General features: G+C 49.7%; 1 protein-coding gene across 6 annotated transcripts in view; it reads right to left on the minus strand.

The window, feature by feature from the left end:
- The window catches only part of smurf2 (SMAD specific E3 ubiquitin protein ligase 2), a 277,742-nt gene that overhangs the window by 144,618 nt on the left and 117,619 nt on the right, over positions 1-15,505 (minus strand). For 5 of the 6 annotated variants that reach the window (XM_072483705.1, XM_072483706.1, XM_072483704.1 and 2 more), the window contains one exon: positions 14,331-14,369. The exons of the other annotated variant lie outside the window; for it this stretch is intronic. In XM_072483705.1, the coding sequence (XP_072339806.1) occupies positions 14,331-14,369 (39 nt within the window). The remainder of the gene's footprint in view (positions 1-14,330; positions 14,370-15,505) is intronic. 6 annotated transcript variants of the gene reach the window in all.

Genomic DNA, 15,505 nt, shown 5'->3' on the forward strand with positions numbered 1-15,505 from the left:
AACCCTACCCAGGGCGTCCGCCCACGTACCCTCGTCTATCTCCTCCCAAAGCTCCTCCTCCCATTTACCCTTTATCTCCTCCACCGAGGTCTCCTCCTCCTCCTGCATCTCTTGGTAGATCGCCGAGACCTTGCCTTCTCCAACGCACACCCTGAGAGCACCCTATCCTGGATCCTACGTGCTGGAAGCACCGGGAAGTCCCTCACCTGCTGTCTTACAAACGCCCTTACCTGCGTGTACCTGAAGGCATTTCCAGGGGAGGAAGCCCAAATTTTTCCTCCAGCGCCCCAAGTCTCGCAAACGTCCCATCTAAAAACAGGTCCCCCATCGGTTTGTTCTCACTGGAACGAAGGAGGTTGAGGGGCGACCTGATAGAGGTATACAAAATTATGAGGGGCATAGACAGAGTGGATAGTCAGAGGCTTTTCCCCAGGGTAGAGGGGTCAATTACTAGGGGGCATAGGTTTAAGGTGAGAGGGGCAAGGTTTAGAGTAGATGTACGAGGCAAGTTTTTTTACGCAGAGGGTAGTGGGTGCCTGGAACTCACTACCGGAGGAGGTAGTGGAAGCAGGGACGATAGGGACATTTAAGGGGCATCTTGACAAATATATGAATAGGATGGGAATAGAAGGATACGGACCCAGGAAGTGTAGAAGATAGATTGTAGTTTAGTCGGGCAGTATGGTCGGCACGGGCTTGGAGGGCCGAAGGGCCTGTTCCTGTGCTGTACATTTCTTTGTTCTTTGTTTATCCTTCTAATTCCTGCCCTGTGCCAGCTCAGGAGCCCTCCATCCATTCTCCCCGGGATGAACCGATGATTCGCTCAGATCGGGGGCCAAACCGAAGCCTCTACCTCACTCCTGTGGCGTCTCCACTGCCCCCAAATTTTCAAAGTCACCGCCACCACCGGACTCGTGGTGTACCTAGTCGGCAGGAGCGGCAGCGGTGCTGTCACCAGCGCTCTCAGACTCGTGCCCACACAGGACGCCATCTCCAGCATCTTCCACGCCGCCCCCTCCCCCTCCATTACCCATTTGCGTATCATCGCCACATTGGCAACCTAGTAGTACCCACACAGATTAACACGAACCCTCCTCTGTCCCTTCTCCGTTCCAGAAACACCCTTCTCACCCTCGGGGTCGTTTTCGCCCACACAAATCCCATGATGCTCCTGCTGACCCGCTTAAAAAAGTCCTTAGGGATCAGGATGGGGAGGCACTGGAATACTCGGGAGCACCGTCATTTTCACTGACTGCACCCTACCCGCCAGGGAGAGTGGCAGCATATCCCACCTTTTAAACTCCTCCTCCATCTGCTCCAACAGTCTCTTAACTCTCGGGGTCTTATTTGCCCACACAAATCCCATAATACTCTTGCTCACCCGCTTGAAAAAGGCCTTAGGGTTGAGAATAGGCAGGCACTGAAAAACGAACAAGAACCTTGGGAGGACAGTCATCTTAACGGACTGCACCCTGCCCGCCAGGGAGAGTGGCAGCATGTCCCACCTCCTGAGGTCCTCCTCCATCTGGTCCACCAACCGCGCCAGATTGAGCTTATGGATACCCAAATACCGAAAACTCCTCTCCACCATCTTAAGCGGCAGTCTAAAGTACTCTGACCTCAACCGGTTCGTCGATACACTCGCCACCGGGGCCTGGTACAACAATTTAACTCACCCTATGAACCCCTCCCCGAACCCAAACCTGCCCAGCACCTCCCACAGGTACTCCCACTCTACCCGGTCAAAGGCCTTCTCCTCGTCCATTGCCGCCACCACTTCCGCCTCCCCCCTCCCCCCCCCTCCGGGGGCATCATGATCACATTCAGGAGCCTCCGCACATTTACATTCAGCTGCCTGCCCTTCACAAACCCCGTCTGATCCTCAAGTATAACTCCCGGGATACAATCCTTAATCCTAGTGGCCAGGACCTTCGCCAACAACTTGGCATCCACATTGAGGAGCGAAATCTGCTTATACGAGCCACATTGCAGCGGGTCCTTGTCCCGCTTGAGGATAAGCGAGATCAGAGCCTGCGACATCGTCAGGGGAAGAATTCCTTTTCTCTTTTGCCTTGTTAAAGGTTCTCAATAGCAATGGGCCCAACAGTTCCAAGAACTTCCTGTAGGACTCAACCGGGAACCCATCCGGTCCCGGGGCCTTGTCCGCCTGCATGCTCCCCAACCCCTTAACCAGCTCCTCCATCCCGGCCGGGGCCCCCAACCCTTCTACCTGCCCCTCCTCCACCCTCGGAAACCTCAATTGGTCCAGGAACTGGCGCGCCGCATTCCTCCCCCCCCCCCAAAGGGGTTCTGACTTGTACAAGTTCCCATAGAAGTCCCTAAAGACCTCATTTATTTTGGCTGGACTCCGCACCGTGTTCCCCTCCCGTCCCTGATTTCCCTAGCCGCCTCCTTCCTTCGCAGCTGGTGCGCCACCATCCGACTTGCCTTCTCCCCACTCATACATTGCACCCTGTACCTTTTTCCACTGGGCCTCAGCTTTCCCCGTAGTCAGCAAGTCAAACTCTGTTTGGAGATTCCGGCGCTCCTTCAGCAGCCCCTCCTCGGGGGATTCCGCGTATCTCCTATCCACCCTCAGTATCTCCCCCACCAATCTCTCCCTCTCCGTCCTCTCCCTCTTTTTTCTGTGATTCCGGATTGAAATTAGCTCCCCCTCTGACCACTGCCTTCAGCGCCTCCCAGACCACACTCACCGGCACCTCTCCGTTGTCATTAGCCTCCATATACCTTTTAATGCACCCCCGGACCCGCCCACAGACATTCTCATCTGCCAACAATCCCACGTCCATGCGCCACAGCGGGCGCTGGCCCCCCTCTTCCCCCAACTCCAGCTCCACCCAGTGTGGGGCGTGATCCGAGATCGCAATGGCCGAATACTCCGTTCCCTCCACTCTCGGGATCAGCGCCCTGCTCACCACAAAAAAGTCTATCCGTGAGTAGGCCTTGTGCAAGTGGGAGGAGGAAGAAAACTCCCTTGGCCCTTGGCCTAGCAAACCTCCACGGATCCACTCCCCCCATCTGATCCATAAACCCCTTCAGGACCTTGGCCGCAGCCGGCATCTTACCCGACCTCGACCTAGACGGATCCAGAGCCGGGTCCAGTACCGTGTTAAAGTCCCCCCCCCCATTATCAGATTCTCTGCCTCCAGATCCGGGATCCGGGATCCGGCTTAACATCCGCTTCATAAACCCTGCATCGCCCAATTCGGGGCATATACATTCACCAACACCACCCGGGCGCCCTGCAGCCTACCACTCACCATCACATATCGGCCCCCCTTATCCGCCACAATACCCGCCGCCTCAAAAGTCACCCGTTTGCTCACCAAGATTGCAACCCCCCTGCATCTAGCCCAGAATGAAAGACCTGCCCCACCCATCCCTTCCTCAGCCTGGTCTGATCCGCAACCTTCAGGTGAGTCTCCTGTAACATGGCTACGTCTGCCTTTAAGTGCGCAAACACCCGGGCCCTCTTGACCGGCCCATTCATGCCTCTCAAGTTCCACATGATCAGCCGGATCGGGGGATTACCCGCCCCCCCCCTTTGCCGATTAACCATCTCCTCTTTTAGACCAGCCACATGCCCACACCTCCCGCACTCTCCAGCCCCCCCAGGCGGAGGCTCCCCGCCCCGACTCTCCACGTGATCAGCCGGATCGGGGGATTACCCGCCCCCCCCTTTGCCGATTAACCATCTCCTCTTTTAGACCAGCCACATGCCCACACCTCCCGCACTCTCCAGCCCCCCCAGGCGGAGGCTCCCCGCCCCGACTCTCCCTTTTACCTCCAGCTCCCCCTCAGTCAGTACAGCAGCAACCCAATTCCCCCCCCCCCTCCCCCAGCCAAGCAATTGCTTAACCCCCCTGCTCCCCCCATCGCACTCCCGTAAGTCAGCTGACCCCTGCTGACCCCGGCCGCTCCCCCTTTTGGATTCCCCCTCAAAGTCCCCCACCCTCCCCCCACCAAAGTTGGGTGGCCCAAGTCCCCCCTCCACTCCCCTACACACCGTGTACTCCAATACAGTACCGCCCCCCACGTCAGGCCCCCCCCCCTTTCCGCGGGAAAAAGCCCACGCTCCCTGCCTGGGCCACCCCCGCCCCCTATGGTGCAGCTCCTTTCTCCTGCAACCTCGCCCCATTTCCCAAAGGCCCAGGGCCTCCGGCCCATACTTTCCCCCCTCCAATCGAACGCGGGGAACAACTCCTCCTAAACCAGCACACATACAGAGAAAACACAAATATCGCCCCCTCCCACTCCCCAACATCCCCCATAGCATGCTACAAACCACTAATTTGAGTCCAGCTTCTCATTTTTGGGAAAGGTCCACGCCTCGTCCAGCGTATCAAAGTAGTGGTGTCGGTCCTGATACGTGACCCATAGCCGCGCTGGCTGCAACAGCCCGAACTTCACCCCCTTTCCGTGGAGAACCGCCTTGGCCCAGTTGAATCCTGCCCTCTTCTTGGCCAGCTCTGCACTCCAGTCCTGATAAATGCGAATTTCAGCATTCTCCCACCTGCTGCTCCGCTCCTTCTTCGCCCATCTCAAGACACACTCCCTGTCGGTGAAACGATGAAACCTCACCACCAGAGCCCTCGGCAGCTCATTCGCCCTCGGCCTCCCCGCCAGGACTCTGTGCGCCCCATCCTGCTCCAGGGGCCTCGGGAAGGCTCCCGCACCCATCAGCGTACCCAGCATCGTAGCCACGTACGCCCCAGCATCCGACCCCTCCACACCTTCAGGGAGACCCAGAATCCGCAGATTCTTCCTCCTCGATCGGTTCTCCAGATCCTCGAATTCCTCCTGCCATTTTTTATGCAGCGCCTCGTGCGCCGCCACTTTACCGCCAGGCCCAGGATCTCGTCCTCGTTATCAGAGGCCTTCTGCTGCACCTCCTTAAATCGCCGTCCCCTGCAACCTCTGGGTCTCCACCAGCCTTTCAAATCGACGCCTTCATAGGGGCCAACATCTCCGCCTTCAATTCCGCAAAGCAGCTTCTCAAAAACTCCTGCTGCTCCCGCGACCACTGACCCACCCTGCCTGGTCTTCGCCCGCCGCCATGTTGCTTTTTCGCGCCCGTTCTCCTCTCCTCTCTAGTGCCACTTTTTTGACCGGTCCGCTCCTCGTCCACTCCGAACAGTGCTGGGGGAACCTCACTGGTGTCTTCCCACACCGGGAATTGTCGTCCAAGTGCCGCTGGGGCTCCTTAGAAGGGCCCAAAAGTCCTTTCACGGCGGGAGCTGCTGAACGTGCGACCTACCCAGGCCGCAACCGGAAGTCTCCAAAAGGAAATTATAAGCACTAATAATCAAATCATAATTTTTTTAATATAGAGCAAAATAAAGATTGAAGCATGGGATGAAGGTAAAAGTTAAAATATGAAAAGACGGATTAGGGAAAAAATATATAGTTTTTTTTTAAAATCTATTAATTAATCATATCGGTGACACTTAACAACATACCATCCCCCTGCCCCAAGCCAGATCAGTTGTTGAGAAGTGGTACTCAGATTGTCATTAAAATTCAACCCCATCTCAGTGAGCAAAGCTTAACTTTCAATGGGGTTACTAATAGCGATGAGAGGGATGTGGAAGAGCACTGGCTCTGAGAGGATAGGGCTCAGTAACTTCAGGATTTCCACATTCATCTGTGCTTCCACTAAATCTTGAAGATGGTCAAAGTCAAATTCAGATTTAGTATACTGCACACACTGACCATTAAAAACCTGGCAAGTTCCAGTTGTTAAGGTATTTTTACATCATGATCAAAGATAGACTGCATGACAGTCTGCCTCAGTTCTATACAGTGAGACATGATTTTTCATTTATCTTATGCTTAATAGTGGAATTGAGCTAATTTTATCCAGTAATATGGAGGGGCAGGGCAGTTGGGGAGGAACAACATCTGTGTAACAGCTAAAAGTTTAAAAGAAAAGAGAATTATTAATGGTCAGGAGGTTATTCTATACTATTTAACTGTGCAGCTAGGGAACATTTCTCTTCATTTATGAGGACTTAATAGCTTACAAACGAGGCTATATTATGATATAAAATAAGCTGAAATATAAAAATAGGAAATGCTTTGGAGTTTTGGAATTTTATAAGAACCGATTGAAGTGCCAAACATCTGAACTACGCTTTTCCACTTTATAGGTAGGAGCTGAAGTCACCCACCTGATTCTTATAAATAGAATGATTCTTCTCCAGGACCCCATTTTGACTCTTACCTCCTTCACCTCTCCTAATGGCTTGGGCTCTCTTGGTGGTTTAAGCTCCTTGGGCACTGGTTTCTCACTGCTAGCTCAGGCCCAGGCAACTACTCTTAACAGTGACACTAACAGTGAGCATGAGCAGGTTATTCAACGGAGTACATCTTGCTGATCCCACGGTTGTGCAACTAACTTTTCTCTCTCCAATCCGACAGGTCAACTCAACTGGTCTCCAATATGGTTCATCATTTTCCCACAGTCCCCCTGTTCAAAACTGTTTAATTGTGCAGTTTGCTGGTATGTCATGTTCAGTGCTGTTTCAGCATAAAGACAGCAGAGCTTGAGATGAAAGAGTCAATAGACTTGTCTCATCAGGCTTCTCTTGCATACCTCTAAGCAGACACAGATGCCTGGGATAAGATCACCTGCATGCCTCCCTCAGCTAAGGAATGGTGCATCTTCGCTAGGGGACTTGAGGTTTGAGCAGGCAGAGAGTCGGGGAAGAAGATAAAGTGAGTAAAAACAGTTCTCAGTCGGGAATCTGTTTTAAACCGTAACCATTAATAAAACATTATCCATTGAGCTAGATTTGCTATTCTTTTCACTATCCTCACATGTTATTGGACGCCAAGGTGAGCTTCAAACCACATACTTCAAATCGTGGCATATATGTCATCCCAGTTTATAAGACGACCCACTTCTCTGGCCCAAAGGTCATGTTTTTGTCTAAATTTGATGTACAAGTTTCTTCTGCACCCCCCCCCCCCCGATGTTGCGAAGATGTGCGACAGTTTAAGGCCTGTCCACTCTGTGTCAGTGCTGATGACATATCAAACGACTATCCACACATACACCCACTGTTCACATTTATCTTTGGCATAAAAGTCGAACGCCCCTCCACCAATTCTTGGAAGCATTTTTTGAGGCTTCACAATGTCAACTTATATATAGACAGGGCTCTGTGGTATTCCACATCTTAATCCCTGCCTTAGCCCACCTGCTGTTGCAAACATTTTTTTTTTTTTTTTTTTAAATGTAGAGTACCCAATTCATTTTTTCCAATTAAGGAGCAATTTAGCATGGCCAATCCACCTAGCCTGCACATGTTTGGGTTCTGGGGGCGAAACCCACGCAAACACGGGGAGAATGTGCAAACTCCACACAGACTGTGACCCAGAGCCAGGATCGAACCTGGGACCTCGGCGCCGTGAGGCTGCAGGGCTAACCCACTGCATCACTGTGCTGCCCTTGCTGTTGCAAACATAATCCGTGCCTTTGTCACCTCCAGACTTGACTATTTCAACGTTGTCCTTGCTGGGACCCCATCTCCCACCCTCCAATAATTTAATTTGGGCTAAAATTCTGTTGTCTGCATCCTAAATTACACCATCGCATTTACGCATCACTCCATGCTCACTGCGTTCGTCATATTAGCCATGTTGCTTAGTGTCATACATGAACAGTGCAAACAACAAAATAAACGAGGAGGATTTAATTGATCAAGGAGGATCATTTATACATCAAATAATAGGGGGGGGGGGGGTCATTTTTTCTCATTGTGTGGAAAATGCCTCAATGGTTTCACTCCTCCCTATCTCTGCAGCTTCATCTAGCCCCACAACTTTCCAAGAACGTCTCAATTTTTTCACTCTACCATTGGTAGCTTTGCCTTCAGCTGCCTAGGCCCTAAATTCTAAAATTCCCTCTGCTGCATCTAACATTTCCTTTTTGAAAGAGTGCTAATTTTGGCTGAGTACGCTCCTGTGATGAACCATAAAACTTTTACCACATTGGTACTTTATAAAAGCAAGTTGCTGCATTCTCACCAAACAATGCATGAAAGCAATTCCATTGTTGAACTCGAGGTTGAATCATCTGGTGCCAATTATTCTTACCAACAACGATTATAGGAATTAAGAACTTCAGTCCTAGGCATATTGCTTACTATCATGCATGAACAACGCAAACAACCAAATAAACTAGAAGAGTATCTTATTGGTCAGAAAGTAGCATTTATACACTAAATAATGGAAATCCTTTTTAGATTGTTTGTCCACCAAAAATACACCAAATGGAATGTTATTTAAGTACATTGTTCTTGTCCTTTAAATATTTAAATTGGAAAACCTAAGTATGTAGCATTGGCGTCAATGTAAATCTCATAGAACCTGAACTTTATTTTCTGAATGATGTTCTATTAACCTAACAACTTCCAGCCCCTTCTAATTCTAGCCCCATAACCTTCCACCAACCAACATCTCAATTTCTTCACTCCCCTATTGGTAGCTATGCCTTCAGCTGCCTACGCCCTAAATTCTGAAATTCCCTCTGCTGCATCTAATATTTCGTTTTTGGAAGAGTGATCTGTCTGGTCTGTACGCAGAACAATACTTTTCACTGTACCTCGGTACACCCGACAATAAACAAATCCAAACCAATCAATGAAATTGATGGTCTTCATACCACGTCCTTATCTGAGGATGGATGTTCTTACTATGGAGGGAGTAGTGAGGGTTTACCAGGCTGATTATTGGATGGCGGGACTGTCATAAGAGGAGAGACTCTTGGTTAGGATTATATTAATTGGAGTTTAGAAGAGTGAGGGGGATCTCATAGAAACGTGTAAAATTCTAACAGCATTAGACAGGGTAGATTCTTCAAAAATCTTCTCGATGGTGGGGGAGTCCAGAACTAGGGGTCATAGTTTGAGGATAAAGGGCAAACCTTTTAGGATTAATGATTAATTAATCATCTTTATTGTCACAAGTAGGCTTACATTAACACTGCAATGAAGTTACTGCCCAGCCTCCCCGAACAGGCACCGGAATGTGGCGACTAGGGGCTTTTCACAGTAACTTCATTTGAAGCCTACTTGTGACAATAAGCGATTTTCATTTTCATTTCATTCATTTTCAGTTACTGTGAAAACTGTGAAAAGCCCCTAGTCGCCACACTCCGCCCACCTGTTCGGGTACACAGAGGGAGAATTCAGAATGTCCAATTCACCCTAACAGCACGTCTTTCAGGACGTGTGGGAAGAAACCCGGAGGAAACCCACGCACACACAGGGAGAACGTGCAGACTCCGCACAGACAGTGACCCAAGCCAGGAATCGTACCTGGGACCCTGGCGCTGAGAAGCAACTGTGCTACCGTGCTGCCCGCCTGAGGCGAGGAGAAGTTTCTTCACCTAGAGAGTGCGGAATCTGTGGAATTTATAATAACCACATAAATTGAGGCGAAAATGTTGTGTAATTTCCTTTTTTTTTTAAAAAACAATTTTATTGAGGTATTTTTTGGCATTGTAAACAGTTACAGATAACAGAAATGTGCAAACATCAATATAAAACCAATACTTCAATCAAACCATACTGCACATGCCCGCTCCTCTCCCCTAGACACTACCCACCTATTTATCCCTCCTACTCTACCCTAATCTCCCCGCCCCTGCCCCCTCTTCGTCTCTCTCTCTCTCCCTCTCTCTCTCTCTCTCTCTCTCTCTCTCTCTCTCTCTCTCTCTCCCCCCCCCCCCCCCCGGCTGACATTCACTCTCCCGCGAAGAAGTCGATGAATGGTTGCCACCTTCGGGCAAACCCCAGTACAGATCCCCTCAAAGCGAACTTAATTTTTTCCATACCCAGAAAACTTGAGATGTCCGAAAGCCATAGTTCGGTCTTCGGGGGTTTGGAGTCCCTCCATGCCAGCAGTATTTGCCGCCGGGCTATTAGGGAAGCAAAGGCCAGAACATCTGCCTCTTTCTCCCCCTGGACTCCCGGGTTTTCCGAAACCCCGGAAATTGCCACCCCTGGACTCATCACCACCCTTGTTTTCAGTACCCGGGACATGATCCTCGCAAATCCCTCCCAGTACCCCCTAAGCTTAGGACATGCCCAAAACATGTAAACATGGTTCGCTGGTCCCCCCGCGCATCTAGCGTACTTGTCCTCTACCCCAAAGAATTTGCTCATCCGAGTTACCATCATGTGGGCCCGGTGAACAACCTTAAATTGAATCAGGCAGAACCTGGTACATGTTGCGGTTGAGTTTACCTGATCCAGGGCTTCCGCCCATAGCCCGCCCTCCATCTCCCCGCCAAGCTCCTCCTCCCATTTGAGTTTCAGTTCCTCCGTCAGTCTTGGACTCTTCTCCCTTCACGAGCACCTTGTAGATATCCGAGACTCTACCCTCTCCTCCTCCTCTAGAGACTATTCTGTCCTGGATCCCTATTGGCGGGAGGCGTGGGAAGGATGGGACCTGTCTGCGTACAAAGTCCCGCATTTGTAAGTACCTAAAGTCATTTCCCCTTTCCAGCCCAAATTTCTCCTCCAAGCCCCTCAAACTCGCAAAGCTCCCCTCCAGGAACATATCACCCACCCTCCCCACCCCCGCCCGCCGCCATGTTCGAAACCCTCCATCCATGTTCCCGGGGGCGAATCTGTGGTTATCCCATATTGGAGCCCAGACAGACGCACCCCCCCCCCAAACATGCCTCCTCCATTGGCCCCATATCCGCAGGGCCGTCCCCACTACCGGGCTGGTGGAGTACCTGGCCGGCGACAGTGGTAGGGGAGCCGTGACCAGGGCTGCCAAATTGGTGCCCCTGCACGAAGCCGCCTCCACTTGCTCCCAGATAGACCCCATGCCCACCATCCACTTCCTTATCATGGCTGTTAGCCGCCCAGTAGTAGTTGATCAGACTCGGCAATGCCAGACCCCCCTCGTTGGGGCTCCTTTCAAGCATCACCTTCTTCACCCGTGGGGATTTTCCCGCCCAGACAAAGCTCATGATGATTTTGCCAGTCCTTTTGAAGAAGGACCGTGGGATAAAGATCGGGAGGCACTGGAAGATGAACAGAAATCTAGGGAGGATTGTCATCTTTACAGTCTGCACCCTCCCCGCCAGTGACAGCGGGAGTGCATCCCATCTCCGAAACTCCCTCTTCATTTGTCCCACCACCCTAGTCAAATTTAACTTATGCAACCTGCCGCAGTCTCGTGCCACATGTATCCCCAAGTACCGAAAACTTTCCTCCACCAGCCTAAATGGCAGCTCCTTCAGTCTATTCTCCTGGCCCCTTGCCTGCACCACAAACATCTCACTCTTGGCCATACTTAATTTGTACCCTGAAAACCGGCCAAACTTCCTTAATGTTTCCAGTATATTTTCCATCCCGGCCAGTGGATCCGACACGTACAGGAGCAGGTCGTCCGCATAGAGAGACCCTATGTTCCACCACCCCCCCACCCCCCAGTCATTCCCTTCCACCCCTTCGCAGCTCTCAACGCCATCGCTAACAGCTCTATGGCCAGCGCAAACAGCAACGGGGAGAGTGGGCACCCCTGCCTGTCCCGCGGTACAGTCTGAAATAACCTGACATTATCCTGTTAGTCCTAACGCTAGCTTTTGGGGCCTGGTACAATAGTCTGACCCAATTAACCAGTCCCTCCCCGAACCCAAACCGTCCAAGCACCTCCCACCAATAGCCCCACTCCACCCAGTCGAAGGCCTTCTCAGCGTCCATTGCCACCACTACCTCCACCTCCTTGCCCGTCGGGGGGCATCATGATCACATTAAGCAATCTTCTCAAGTTAGCTTGTCAGCTGCCTGCCTTTCACAAACCCTGTCTGATCGTCCCCAATCACCTCCGGTACGCAGTCCTCAATTCTAATCGCCAGGACCGCAGCCAGGAGCTTGGCATCCACATTGATCAAGTAGATTGGCCTGTATGACCCGCAAGATTCCAGGTCCTTGTCCCACTTCAGTATCAGCGAGATGGTGGCTTGCGACATCGTCGGTGGCAGGGTCCCTCTGTCTCTTGCCTCATTAAAAACCCTTGTCAGGACCGGTCCCACTATCTCCGAGAACTTCTTGTAAAACTCTACTGGGTATCCATCCGGTCCCGGGGCTTTCCCCGACTGCATGGCCTTTAGGCCCCCCAATACCTCCTCCGCTCTAATCAGGGCCCCCAGCCCGTCCACTAGTCCCCTGCCTACGTTTGGGAAGATCAGTCCATCCAGTAACCTTTTCATCTCCTCCAGCTCTTCCAGGGGTTCTGAAGTGTACAGCTTACTATAGAAGTCCCGAAATACCTTATTCAGCCCTGCCGTGTCCTCCACTCTGCCCCCCTCCCCATCAACCACTCTACTTATTTCCCTAGCCGCCTCCCTCTTCCTGAGTTGCTGCGCTAGCAATATGCTGGCCTTCTCCCCATGTTCATACACCACTCCCCTCGCCTTCCTAAGTTGTTCCACGGCCCTAGTCGTGTACAGCACCCCCAGTTCCGCCTGCAATCTCCATCTCTCCCCGAGTAGGTCCTCCCCCAGGGACACCGCATGCTCTTCGTCTATCCGGTGAATTTCCCTAATCAATCTGTCCATTTCTACTCTGTCCGCCCTGACCCTGTGAGCCCGAATTGAGATCAGCTCCCCCCTCACTACTGCCTTCAGCGCCTCCCACAGTGTCGCTGCTGAAACCTCCCCCGTATCGTTCACCTGCAAGTAATTTTGCATACACGTCCGAAGTCTCTCACATATCCCCTCCTCCGACAACAGTCCTACGCCTAACCTCCATTGCGGGTGTTGGTAATTCCCCCCCCCCCCCCCCCGACCTGCAGGTCCACCCAGTGCGGGGCATGGTCCGAGATTGTGATTGACGAGTATTCCGTATTCTTTACCTCCCCTACACAGTCCCTGCTCACGATAAAAAAAAAAAAATCAATCCTAGAATATACTTTATGAACATGCGGATAAAACGAGTAGCCCCTTCCCGTCGGCTGTCTGGTTCTCCATGGGTCCACAGCCCCCATTTGCTCCATGAACCCTTTCAGCTCCCTTGCCATTGCTGGGAGTCTGCCCGTTCTGGGACATGACCGGTCCAGCCCCGGGTCAAGGACCGTATTAAAGCACCCCCCCTTTATCAACTTACGCGAGTCTGGGTCCGGGATCTTCCCCAGCACTCTTTTGATAAAGTCAACGTCGTCCCAGTTCAGCACATACATGTTCACCAGCACCACTCTTCTCCCCTCCAGCTTGCCCCTTACCATAAGGAATCTGCCCCCGCCGTCTGCAGCTACGCCCTCCGCCTCAAATTGAACCCGCTTATTGATCATAATTGCTACCCCCCTGGACTTAGAATCCAAGTCCGAGTGGAAGACCTGGCTGTATATTGTGTAATTTCAAGGAGGAATTAGATCTTGTTGTTGGGGCTAAAGGGATCAAGGGATATCCGGGGGGAGAAGGCGGTATCAGAGTGCTGAACTTGATCATCATCCACGATAATAATGAATGGCAGAGCAGGCTCGACAGGCCAAATGGCTTCCTCCTGTTTTTATTTTCTATCCAAGTTTCTATGTATGAGGTTAGGGAGATGTGATAGTGTCCTCACTGCTAAATTCCTGATCCCACCTGTGTTGCACAGTGCCAAGAGGTGACATTTCCCTCTATGATCTTAAATGATAAATTCCTAGAGCAGCACCCTCCCCCCCCCCCCCCCCCCGCCAACTCAACAAACATATCAATAGTTCACCAATACTCATTGCCGAACTTCATACTTGAATGTCAACTAGGCCTTGCCAGTGGAGAGTTGCCAGTACGTTTAGGACCATATTACAGTGAGCAAAGAGGAGTCACTTATGGTACGTACTTCCAGGAGAGAACTGTTGGTGGTGGAGAGGGCAGAAGTAAACAAGGGAAGACTAGGAAAGGGCAACAGACAGAAATATAAAAATATAATTCCAAGCAACTCTATTGTCAGTATACAGTCTACACATCCACATTAGTATTGATGATTCTGCTGAACAGTTCGGGTGTGCCTAGGCTCACATTAAAAATTCTTCAAATACTATTAATTTGGTTCGGTTTTTGTACAGCTACACTGTATGAAATTGATGCATCATAAATGTCTTAACTTACATATACGTGAATATAACTGATGCTATACGCGATGCCATGAATACATCTGCTCTCAGGCAAGTGTTCCCCCACCCCCCCAGCCTGCTTCATACTACCCAACAGAATGAAATGTAAAAATTTTGGAAGTGCATTACTCTTAGTGTTAATAATGCTAAGATAGTCTCATCTAGTAACATGCAGCTGGAATACTTACGGAAGAAGTCTTTCTTCACCAAATTCTTAGCACATAATACTAGAAATTAAAAAAAGGAAAAAAATTACTTTGAAGTCTGCAACATTTTTGATTCCAGTACCTTAATAAAATGTCGAAGTATTTTGATTAATGTTAAATTTAATAATACAACTCATATAGACAGAATCAGTTATAGAGTAAGAAAAAAAACACAAAAATTAATCTGAAATCGCCACCAAGAAAGTATGCCCTATTCCAAATGTTATAAGGACTGAAAGGATACTATGTAACTGATATATGCTACTGAAATTAAATATAAGCCCATCTTGGATCCCCATCACATCAATGACAGCCAGTTTAGCTACCGCAGCACTGGAAAATACTGGCTACGGTTCATAAGCTGATGTGGACATCCTTATAACTTAGAATAATGTTGCATCCATTTAACCATTTCCTTTAAAAAATATTCAAGCATCTTATTTAAAATTAAATGTCCATTCTCTAATTCACAGAAGGATCAAATAGCAACAATGCACTAATGAGATGTTTAGTTTTGTACAGCAGTGATCATTTATTGCTGAACTCAAGAATGGGATGTTGTGCTTTTCAAAAAAAAAAGTTAGAAATAAGAACTAATACTATGAGTGTCCCAAACTTCAACGGCAGTTACACCAGCAATGAGTAACTTTCTGCAGAATAGCAGATAATTAACACAGCAAATGTGGCCAGAGTATTGATATTAATGCCTTGTGCCTTGATGTAGTGCCATTCACTGCTATTGCATACTTCTCCACCCAATGACACCACGCCTTAACATAAACAATCCAACCTCTAACAAACTGATGTCAGTGTATAAACAAGATTTGTCAATTTTGCAATGTCAGCTCTATTAATTGTCTATTAAACACAGAGTGCATATATGCTACTGTACAAAATAGGGTGATATTGCGGAAGCATCGACAGCGGATCAATCGACTTATCAGTTTCTATCACCCTAACCAGCCAATAAGAATTTCCCAGCGTACAATTTTCAGACCAGGATTAATGAAACTCAAAAGCCATTACATTAAATATAGATGTAAAGAAAATGAATGACACGACTATCTCAACATTTCTGACATTTAGCAGACACATTAATTTCCTTGCAAACACAAAAAATGCAGGGCTCATCTCTGATAGATTTAATTAATGTTCCA

Source organism: Scyliorhinus torazame, chromosome 18, assembly GCF_047496885.1.
Source record: "Scyliorhinus torazame isolate Kashiwa2021f chromosome 18, sScyTor2.1, whole genome shotgun sequence".
NCBI classification, from domain to species: Eukaryota; Metazoa; Chordata; class Chondrichthyes; order Carcharhiniformes; family Scyliorhinidae; genus Scyliorhinus; species Scyliorhinus torazame.